The sequence below is a fragment of the Carassius gibelio genome, chromosome B6 (assembly GCF_023724105.1).
Source record: "Carassius gibelio isolate Cgi1373 ecotype wild population from Czech Republic chromosome B6, carGib1.2-hapl.c, whole genome shotgun sequence".
Classification (NCBI taxonomy): domain Eukaryota; kingdom Metazoa; phylum Chordata; class Actinopteri; order Cypriniformes; family Cyprinidae; genus Carassius; species Carassius gibelio.
Window position 1 is genome coordinate 23,065,112 of NC_068401.1, and position 11,437 is coordinate 23,076,548.

General features: G+C 39.5%; 2 protein-coding genes across 4 annotated transcripts in view; one reads left to right on the forward strand and one right to left on the reverse strand.

Annotated features, from left to right (window-relative positions):
• Positions 1 to 10,810, forward strand: part of LOC127959942 (protein TANC1) — a 77,710-nt gene extending 66,900 nt beyond the window's left edge. Inside the window, exons 21-27 of one of the 3 annotated variants that reach the window (XM_052559437.1) lie at positions 1,488 to 1,663; positions 1,756 to 1,888; positions 3,690 to 3,719; positions 3,804 to 3,895; positions 4,181 to 4,327; positions 5,029 to 5,129; positions 8,858 to 10,810. In XM_052559437.1, the coding sequence (XP_052415397.1) occupies positions 1,488 to 1,663; positions 1,756 to 1,888; positions 3,690 to 3,719; positions 3,804 to 3,895; positions 4,181 to 4,327; positions 5,029 to 5,129; positions 8,858 to 10,028 (1,850 nt within the window). In that variant the 3' untranslated portion in view covers positions 10,029 to 10,810. The remainder of the gene's footprint in view (positions 1 to 1,487; positions 1,664 to 1,755; positions 1,889 to 3,689; positions 3,720 to 3,803; positions 3,896 to 4,180; positions 4,328 to 5,028; positions 5,130 to 8,857) is intronic. The other 2 variants (XM_052559438.1, XM_052559439.1) reach the window with 2 other exon arrangements.
• Positions 1 to 11,437, reverse strand: part of LOC127959948 (WD repeat, SAM and U-box domain-containing protein 1) — a 173,511-nt gene that overhangs the window by 149,209 nt on the left and 12,865 nt on the right. The window lies entirely within an intron of this gene.

Below are 11,437 nucleotides of genomic sequence, written 5' to 3' on the forward strand. Positions count from 1 at the left end.
ATCTAGCTTGGCCCTGTAACGTGTACTGTAGGGCTGTCAAAATGGCTAAAAAAAAACTAAATTCCAATTTTGTACTTATATATTATCATAATTCATATTTATATTCGAATTTAAAATGGGTGAAGAAAAGCTTTTGGCCTTCTCCTGAGAAATTTTATTCAAAGCATTAGAATACATGACTGTGAAGTGAATAATATTTAAAATAATGTTTATAAACCAGTTATAATCAAGTTGCTTAAACAACTATAAACAAAACAGCATCATGTATGCATGCATAATTTAATACAAAGAGCAGAAAGCCAATCACACGGAGAACATTTTTCATTTAAAAACATGAGAGGCAGTGGGATGGGGAAAAACCCACCACAAAGTTTCGAGATATGTTTTTAAAATGTTGAACTTGCATTAATTTTACATGGCTTTCTAAACATGTGGCGCTCTTGTGCAAGACGTGAGTGCGACAGTGATAGAAGATGTCCCACTAGAAAATGCATGAAAAATGCGTTCTGTGTGACGGCTTGGTTTCAGTTTTGATGTAAACAAGATCTTCTCCACATTGAGGTTCTCTTTTTCTGCACAATATTTTGAAAGAACATTGCAGCAGCACTGCATCTAGTGGCTTCAACTGTATGGCTAAGAAAAAAATTATAATGCAGTTGCACTTACATTGTCATCGCATCTCGTGTGCCACTGATAAAGGCCAAAATATACTTAGGCCGTCCGCGTCCATGCGCCGTCTGCATTGTCATTTTCGTCATAGAGGGCTCGCAAACAGCGCACGCACAAGGTTAACGATGAGACAGAAGTGGTACTGCGTGTCGAGCTCGTCCGGCTTTTGAAAGCTGTGCGGACGCTGCTGGCCGCAAGACGGAACAGATCGTGGAATGTGAAGTATACCTGGGGAGGGCCTTAAAGCAGCCTCCTTAACGCACACCTAAAATTCCAATGTAACGTGTTTGCATTCGAATGTGGATTTTTATTTTAAATTCCACGAATATTCAAAATTCGAATTTTTTTTTTTTGACAGCCCTAGCCTACTGTATCATATTCAATATGTAATTTCTAAGACTTCTCAATTATCAACATTATCAAAACTTTGCTGAAAATATTGTACAGAATATACTACATGCCTTGACATCTAATTTCATTTTAGTACAACTGTCAAATATCCACCTTGAAGTGTTTTTGCTGTGAAATCTTTTCTTATTTTTTTTTTTTTTGTAAATTCTTTTACAAAATTTTTTCATTCTACTACACTATGTTTCCGATGTTTTTCTATGTAAATGCGTGCTAGATGGACATCTTTGACCGTGGCACTTGCATCTTGCATCTTTTGCAGCATCTCACCCATGTAGGCGTAAAAAGTAAAAAAAAAATGCAACGTTACAAAAAAAATGCAACTTGAGCCTTTGTGTTGTTTTCCCCAATCCACTGTGTGTTTTTTTTTTTTATCAAATGAAGTCTATATGGATGGTGTTTCTTTGTAGGAGCATGTTTGACAGCAGTGGATAAAGAAGGTCTGACCCCGCTCGGGTGGGCGTGTTTGAAAGGGCAGAAGAAAGTGGTTGAGTTTCTGGTGGAGAGGGGAGCTCAGATTGACCACACAGATAAACACGGGCGCACCCCGCTCGACCTGGCTGCTTTCTACGGAGACGCCGACATAGTAAGCCGAGATAACCTTTCTCTGTGTGCATACACAAACACACATTTATCACAGTATTATAGCAGGTCCATATCTGGGCGATCTGTTTTCAGGTGCATTACCTGGTCGAGTGCGGAGCGGCGATTGAACACATGGACTACAGCGGCATGAGACCTCTGGACCGGGCCATCGGTAGCAGAAACACCTCAGTCGTGGTCACTCTGTTGAAGAAAGGGGCTAAACTGGGTGAGTCTCACCTCAGAACATCATGACACACATTCTTTTTTGTCTCCTGGGTGCATGAGCCGTCCTTTAGAATCTAGATCGCCACTGTCAGGTTCTCAGGAGGGGCTTGTCCATTATAAATCTAGAATGTAGCGAGTTCCATTTGTTCTCCCTTTTTCTCTGAGAGTAAAAGCACAGCGTTCCTTTGCTGAGTCCTAAATGCAATTGAAACCAGGCCATATTCGCAGAAGAGCCGTGCAGGACTGTTAGCCCACAGTTAAGTAGGCCGCTGGTGATGTATGGGACTGTCATTCACACTCTGCGTCAGGGCAAAGACTTTTATAGCGAAGTCCACTCAGCTTTCTACTCAAAGTCACAGAGTGCAAATCTTAGGAGAGCATATTCCCCCTCCAGTTTAAAAAACGTCTAATTACATCTGCAACGGAGGCTGTCTCTGCCAGTCTGGGGTTGATGATGGCAATGACTTTGCCAGACGCATTTTAATGACGTTGTGGTGCGATCTGTCTTGTCTACATACTAGACATGGTTCAGAAAAGCTCCTTTGTGGATTGGGGAAAAGAAAAATCTCCCACTTGTGTGAGCAAGCTCCATAACCACTGAAAAATGACCCATGTTTTAAATTAGCATTAGCTGATATTTCCAGTTAGCCACTAGAAAGGAGCAATGTAGAGGTTAGCAATTTTTTGCTTGCTCATTTCCCTTTTGCTATACAGATAATACTGCAGAACAAGCAAAAAGATCTAGTTTCCATTTTTTTATGTCAAACTCTCATCCAAACCATCTCAAGAGGTTTTGTTTTAGAAAGTCTGCCAAAGAATACTTTTATACTTAAGTTACTGTAGTTGTCCTAAAGCAAGCCTGACGTGGCACTTCTGCAGTTTTAACATTTTATTTTGTTATTATAAATTGACAATTCCAGTCCTGGATGCTGATTGGCTGATGCAACATTTCAGCTGTTCTAAAATACCTGATATAGTCAGAAGCGATATCCAAACACCAGTTTGCCTGGTAACTGTGTAACTATTAGCCATAGATTACATGTTATGAATTATATAGTTACATGGAAGGGTTGCACATGATGGATCTGCTTTATGAAACTGCTATATACAGTTTTTTAAAAACTGATTTTATGTAGTAATTGTTTTATAACTGTGCTACTGTATATTCACAGTTTCTCATACCTTATTGCTTAACATTATATACACTACCATTAAAAGGTTTGGGGTTAGTAAAATAAAAAACATTAATACTTTACATTTACAATAATGAAATGTTTCTGAACTAGTCATTAAAGAGTCTTTTATGTTTTATGTGACGCCGAAGACTGGAGTAATGTCTGCTGAAAATTCGGTAGCACTTTATTTTACAGTCCTGTTCCCCATGTACATACTATGTACTTATTATAGTAATTACAATAACTATGTAATAACTAGGTACTAACCCTGAACCTACCCCTAAAACCTAACCCTACCCCATGTAGTTACCTTGTATTACCAGAACTTTCTTAGATAAATACACTGTAAGTACACTATAAGTACACGTACTGTAAAATAAAGTGCAACCGAAAATTCAGCTTTGCCATCAAAGCAATTAATGTATATTAAAATATAAAACGGTTATAACAGCATAACAGACTTCTTTCAAAAAACAACCCAAAATTTTGAATGGTAGTTTATATTTCTTTCAAATTCCAATACACATCTATTCTTCTTGAGTTTTCCTTGCATTTGTTCTTTATGCTTTATTTCTCTTTTGTTTCTTTTTCTTTTTTTCTGTTCTGCTGTCACTGTCACTGCTAAAGGCTACAGAACATCTCCTTATGAACGATCAGGTACAAGCATTAGGAAAGTCTTTCTCTGAGTCGGTCGGTGTGTTATTGACTGTCAGGACTGACATCTCTCTTTCTTTCTTGAAGGTAATGCTGCATGGGCCATGGCCACCTCCAAACCTGACATCCTCATCATACTTCTGCAGAGACTCATGGAGGAGGGAAACCTGCTTTATAAGGTCTGTTTTTTGAAAATGGACATATATCATTTTTAAAATGTCTGTGAAGTGTTTAGGCTACCGTTTTTAATAACGAATGCTAGATTTACTTTACATAAACCACAGTTGCATTGATCTTACCATGGTATTGAAGAGCCATCTATGGTTTTACATGTACTAACTTCAGTGTGTTCTTGGAAATACCACATTTAAACTATGATCAGTAAATTTCAATGAAGGTTCTCTCGGACTTTCTGAAGCATTCTTTTATTTTTTTCATGTATTCCTTCTCTCCTTCTTTCTCAGAAAGGGAAGATGAAGGAAGCCGCTCAGAGGTATCAGTATGCACTGAGGAAGTTTCCGAGGGAAGGTTTCGGGGAAGACCTGAAGGCATTCAGGGAGCTCCGGGTTTCCCTGTATCTCAACCTATCCCGCTGCCGCCGCAAAACCAATGTATGTCTGCCGAAGTATATGTGTAACATCAGTGGATAGATGTTAAATGCTTCAATAACATCTATAACGACTGTTGGATAACAGTACATGTCTATGAGCCTTAACAAACAGAATTAAGTATATTAAATGGCTATAGGCATTTTATACTGATCACATGCACACTCATTTTCTCCTCCAGGATAATTGTAATGGTCTGCCTAGGTTCAGGAGATGAGCCTCACAGGCTGTTCGTAGAAGTGTTTTGAGTGCAATTAGGCAGCAGATTACGTGAATGAGAGAGAGAGAGAGAGATAAAGAGAGAGTCACCATGTGTCCTTCTATGTGTTTCCTAATTACACAGGCAACCTGAAGTTCTAATGGTTATTTTAATAGGATCTGCCACAAGTGCATCATTAGGGCTGACAGTTATGGCTCTTCATTGAAACTCTGACCTCAGACTCAAGGACATAATTTAAACGAGAGTCTCAGATTTCAGATTCATGCACCTGAGCAGAATGAAGGACTGAGGTAGAATGTGAGCAAGTTAATTCAGTCCCCTTGGTATGCACACATCACTACCAGAATGCAGCATGCTGCCATGAGTGCACTAACCGCTCTCATGGGTCTATTAAGACAAAGCGTTAAAACTTGCGTGATTGATATTTGGTTCTTAATGTCACTCAGATTCTCTCTCTTCTTCCTTTCACAATTGTTCTTGACAGGATTTTGGGATGGCTGAGGAGTTTGCCACCAAGGCTCTCGAGCTCAAGCCTAAGTCCTATGAGGCATTTTATGCACGTGCCCGAGCCAAAAGGAGCAGCAGGTATATAACCTTCATGCTGACTTGGAACATGTGAATTGTTCCTGGTGAAAGAGAATTACTTTGGTTGTTTGTGCTGTCTCTTGGCAACCGAACATACAGCAAAAAACAACAATTCTCAATTTGTGTAGATCTTTTTAATCAATCAGATTGACCCAGTTGGCAAATTGGAAAAAATGCAATCCAGTTACTGGTCTTATTCATGTGCTGAATTTAGACATCTCTGATTACCAAGTAATCAAACTTGAAATGTGTCATGGACTGCTAATTTGCATTTTAGTTTTTGAACAAAATGTTTTATAAAGCTAGTTATACAGTAGGTTAGTCTAAAATTAAAGGGATAGTTCACCCAAAAATGAAAATTCTGCCATTAATTACTTGTTTCATTCCAAACCCCTAAGAACTTCATTCATCTTCAGAACACAAATTAAGATATTTTTGATAAAATCCGAGAGCTTTCTGACCCTCCATAGACAGCAACACAACTACCACATTCAAGGCCCGTAAAGGTCTTGAGTACATCATTAAAATATTAAAATATGACATCAGTGCTCTAACCTTAATGTTATAAAGCTACAAGAATACTTTTGTATGCAAGGAAAACAAAAATAACTTTATTAAAGCTGCAGTAGGTAACTTTTTTACATATTTGTGAAACCTGTCATAATGATAGATAATCTGTGAAAAAATCAAGCTCCTCTGGCTCCTCCCAGTGGTCCTATTGCCATTTGCAGTTACAGACCGCTCCCGGTAAGAAATCAACCAATCAGAGCTGCGGTCCGTAACTTTGTGTTCAAAATGTAGAAAAATGTATATAATAAGCGAGTACACCATGAATCCATTTTCCAAACCGTGTTTTTGGCTTGTCCTGAATCACTAGGGTGCACCTATAATTAGAGCTGAAACAACGAATCGATTTAATCGATAAAAATCGATTATTAAAATAGTTGTCAACTAATTTAGTAATCGATTCGTCGCTAAATAAATTTTATTTGCCATAAGCGGCTCATTTCGTGCATATTTCAAATCTGCGGTGACCAAAGTGTGGCAGTAATGAGCCACCGGAGGTTTTACTCAGCCAGTACAGCAGGTGAAGTAGCGAATAGCCAATAGCTGGCCTCGTTTTATGTCACGTGCTTCCCGAACAGCGTCTCTGCAGCATTCAGCGGGAAGTGGGAGTACTTTACTTTGAGCCTTCAAAATGAAGAGTAACCTGTAAACTCTGCACTACTGAACTGTTTAAGGGGCCGTTCACATATCGTGTCTTTTGCGTGCTCAAGTTCGTTATTTCCTATGTAGGCGCGCAGTATGCACTCTCATAATGGAAGCGACGCGGTGCGATGCGCCCGTTTTTCCAGCTGCGTCCACACCGCATCCATTTATCCTTTGCTGAAATTTCCGGGTCTTCATGGAGAGGGCACGTCATGGAGAGAGCACGTCATGGTTGCTTAGCAAAGGCAGACGCCTCAGGGGCGCTTCTGCCCGAGCGCTTTGGAAAGAAGGAGAAAGCGGCGCGACTAGCATTTTCCACGCGTTTTTAGGTGCGATATGTGAACGGCCCCTAAGAATTTTATTTGTGCAGATTCTCCAGTACAAGGTTGTTTGCAAATGTTTAGTTGTAAAAGCTGATAACATTGCTTTTTAACAGTTAACATTTAAAGCTTTACAAACATGTTATGTGATCAGTTTGTCGTTTACCAGTTCATAATTCAGACTTGCAGCCTAATTATGACTGAATGAGAGAGGTAAATGTTTGAGTATATTTAAAATGCACTTCTTTTCTAAGTATTCACTGCTCTTTTTCACACAGCAGGTTTTTTGTGTGTGTCCCAATTTTTTTTTTTCTGGACAACCTTCTGATGAATTTTACTTTAAAATGTGAGTTCCATTCAGGTTTCATGCCATTGGCACTTTTTTTCGAAGGATTGTTTACAATTTCACAGCATAAGCTATAAAGCGTTTTCCCAGTAAATAATAAAATACAATGCACTGCAATTTTATTCTGTTTTATCCTTATACTTCGTGAAAATATGTTCTCAAAGATTCCTTAAGCTTTGTTTGGGATGTTAAACTACTTTAGGAGCTCTAAGGACTGCCATGGTGAAAACAATATTTGAAATCTCCTTGTGAATTTTGCTAGAGTATGGGTCAGTGTTTTGATTGCAGAAGAGTTCGACAAAGGATTACTAACATAATAAAACAACTCCAGGTATATTTTTGATGAGGATATGACAATGCAAAATGGTTAAAATCTCTTAAAAATCTATGCTGAATGATAAAGACCCTTTATTAATAATTTACTTGGGGAAAAAATGGAAAAAAATAAAATATAAGTACATAAACCGATTAATCGATTAATCGTAAAAATAATCGACAGATTAATCGATTATCAAAATAATCGTTAGTTGCAGCCCTACCTATAATAAGTGTTTATATTCGGACTATTCTAGATTGCTTCGGGGATACCGCAGCGGAGTAACCCAGTACCTTTGTGATTCTTCATATACATAAACAGAGAGAAGTAGTTCCGGCTACGATGTTCTTCCGCAAGACGCAAGCAGTTCTGTTTATTAACCGCTAGAGCGTCAAAAGTTACCAACTGCAGCTTTAAGAAATAACTTCTCTTCAGTGTCATTTTTTGAAATGCGTTTACAAGAGTACCATAATGTATGCAATGCTGCTGAATGCCGGCTCTTGCATCAGGAGCATCCCACGCATGCATTGTAATGAACGCCCGCCCATCGAAGACTGACATGGAAGAGAAGAAATTGTTGAATAAAGTCATTATTTTTATGTTTGTACACAAAAAAATATTTTTTTATAACAATGTGGTTTAACCACTGACATCACATCACTGATATCACATAACATTTTTCTGAAAGCTAAAAGCAACAAATACACCAGAACAAAATTGGAACCATCATGTACTGATGCACAGCGGAACAGACTTCACTCAAGTACAGAACTACTGCCTTAAATCTGCTTTGTAATGCTCAGCGGTCATGCTGATGGTTTATCTGAGCCGTGTGCTTTTTTTGTTGACTAGCACAGTCAATCCCACTTTTATATTATTTATAGCTCGTATTAAACAGCCTGTATGATAGAGTGATTCCAATGTTCCCAGGGTCCTACAACATTTATATGACACATAAGGAACCCATGACTATGTCCCCAGGCTATACAGTATCTTCTCATCACTCAAAATTGAATTATCATGTAGTTTTGGCTAACTAAGCCAGTAACACTGAACACCTACTTCTGTAACATCTTTCTAAATTATTTAATTACAGTCCTCCACAAAGTCGACCTTCTCAACATTATGTGAATTAATAAAGAGAGCTCTATCTATGTTGTTCTGTTGAACACTTTTTTTTATCCTTTGTTAGGATTTCTAACCATTTCAAAAGTTTTCTTGATGTGTGTTAACAGACTATTAAACATTTGGTCACAGCCCAGTGTTAACCTCTCCACGTGCCAATGTATAATTGTCAATCAGAAGTGTCGTTTTAAAGCTGCTGCCTGTGAAGAGAATCTTACATTAGTCATTTATAAAGTTCCATTGTGGTTCCAGATCCTGTTTATGTAGGCTGCTTCCTGTGTAGGAAGTAGACCGTGAGGCAGCTTACTAGGTTCAAAGAGAGAGAGAGCGCATGTATCTATACCATCTACTGCATATAGTTTATAATGATGATTAATTATTTACCAGTTCCTGTGTTTTTCACTCTTTTTAGGCAGTTTGCAGCCGCGCTGGCTGATCTTTATGAAGCGGCGCGTCTGTGCCCCAGTAACCGAGAGATCAGACGTCTGCTGGCACGTGTGGAGGAAGAGTGCCAACACCTGCAGCGCCAGGGTTCTAAACACCCCTCCTCTCACAGCAACCCCTCACACCATGAGGAAGACAACGATGAGGAAGAAGAAGATGATGACGATGATGACGACCAGGACATTGAGAGTTTGGAGAAAAGCCCAGACAGCCTCAGCATAAACATGTTGCAGGCAGATGAGGAGGAGGAGCGTTGTGAGCAGGAATCCTCTAGGCAGGAGAAGAGGAAGGAGAGCTGGCATCAAAGCCGTACCTTGCCTGATTCTCTAAGCCTGGCGATATCGGATGCCCAGTCTGCCGTCCCCACAGCTGCCCCCGGACGGGCCGCCCACAGACGTCTTCCGTCCAGACAGGCTCAAAGCATGAAAAACCGAGAGTACAGCAGCTCGCTTCACGCCGAGGGCAGGACGCCGCAGAGCGCCGGGTCCAGCCCCATGCCCAGCCGCCACCGGCCCGCCTCACTCCGAGCAGGGCCCTGCATTGACATTGACAGTGTTGAGAGGGGTCCACTCGGTGGTACCAGAGAGGGCAGCACTCAGTTTGGTCATGCTGAGAAGGCGGAGGGCAGCGTTGAGCCAAGGGGGGAGTTCTGCAGGAGCAGCAGCGTGAGAGTGTCCAGCTCCTCCAGCAAAAACCTGGCGGAAACCAGCCGCATGCGCAACTCTGTGGCGAGTGCCGACACTTGCACGAGGCAATCGGAGCATAAGCCCCGCCCATTTATGGGCATCATTGACAAGACTGCACGCTTCCAGCAGCAGCAAGGCCATCATGGCAACCTGGTGTCCAGTTACGGCTGGCAAGGACTTGTGCCAGAAGGGCTCGTAGGTCACAATGTAAGTGCTGTCATGAACACGCACTCACAGGGACTGAGCAGTGACCTCCAATACGCTAAAACAAGCTCTTATCAGGAGCCCATCCATAACAGCACACATACACCTGGACCCGGATACAAGGACAGTAACCCTATCCAGCAGCACTACAACGACACGAAGCACAAGCAGGCCAGCCTGGCCCGGGACAACCCCATCCTGATCAGTTCCATCAAACCTAAACGCTCCTTTATTGAGTCCAACGTGTAGCTACGAACTCCTACTTTATGTTAAGCACCAAGTTATTTACAGTCTTTAATATAGGAGCTGTGGTTTTCATCAACAACCCAATGTCATTCGAGTCGATTTGAAGACTAAGTTTAAAGCATTTTGTGTGTGTGCTCCTGGAAAGCGCACACGAGTAAAAGATTGCCTTGCATTTCCGTTTACAACTACAGCTTCCGAGGTATTTAAGCACATTTTAAATGCGCAACGCTGCATCTGCACATTAAAAGAGAGCTGAGATATGATACAGATGATTTATTAGAAGTGTATTAAGATACCTGACTTTAGACTTCAGCAAGGACATAGCACGTCTACCAAGATTAAACAGTCTCTTACAGTAAGATTGTGGACCGGTCCTGTGTGTATTCAGAAGCATTTCCTGTTTGAATGGTGGCGAGTCTGTGTGTGTGTGTGTGTGTGTGTTTGAGGAGAAGCGTGTTGTATTTCTTCATGAACTACTCCCTGTTTGGACTAATTTATTTATGGCTTGGTTGTCTTGATTAAAACAATATTATATTTTATATATTAGTTATTTTTGCACAGCTATATATTATGAAATACCACTATGATTGTGAGATTGATATGAACTGTATAAAGGAGACCAGGTTTACATGCATGTTTTAGTGAACCATTTTCAGGTGTCTATGAGGACATAGATGTTATTTGGTATGTACATTATTTGCAGTTAATTTCATGTATAGGGCTGTTACGTATTGTATTTGAATATTTCAGCAACATATACAATAAACCCCAGTTTAAGACTTCCATTTAGTTATTAGTTTATTACATTTCTGTTTTATTTTTATAAAGTCATAAAGTGACTGTTGCTTAATGAAAACACAACACGCTCATTTATCACTTATCTGACAAATATACCAATAAGGTTTTGTCTTTATGATTGTATTTATGCCCATGTGTGATGATAAATGAGCGTGTTGTGTTTTCATTTACCTTTGAAACTACGTGAATGATTAATTCCTCAATGAAACACTATAGTATTTATAATTATGGTCTATTAATTAGCCGAAATAAAATTAAATATGTTACATTTAAACTGCATTCCAGCAAAAATTCCAGTCAGCATAATAAAAAATAAAAAAGCTTTATTGCCATGTCCAGCATATACAGTAGGCTATATTTACAAAAGTATTCAGAACGTGAAGTAATGAGATAAAATGAAAGGATAACATTTATATAAATGAATATAAAAATATAAAACCAATAATAATAGGATATTAATAATAATAATAGCCTAACATAAAAATATTAGGGGAAAGACGACCAGTTTATGGACTTACAAGACTGTAGGATGTATACAAATTTTTTATGTTTTTATATTATGCACTTTATCTAACATTTATTTATGATAAACTTCATTTGAATGCTGACGATAG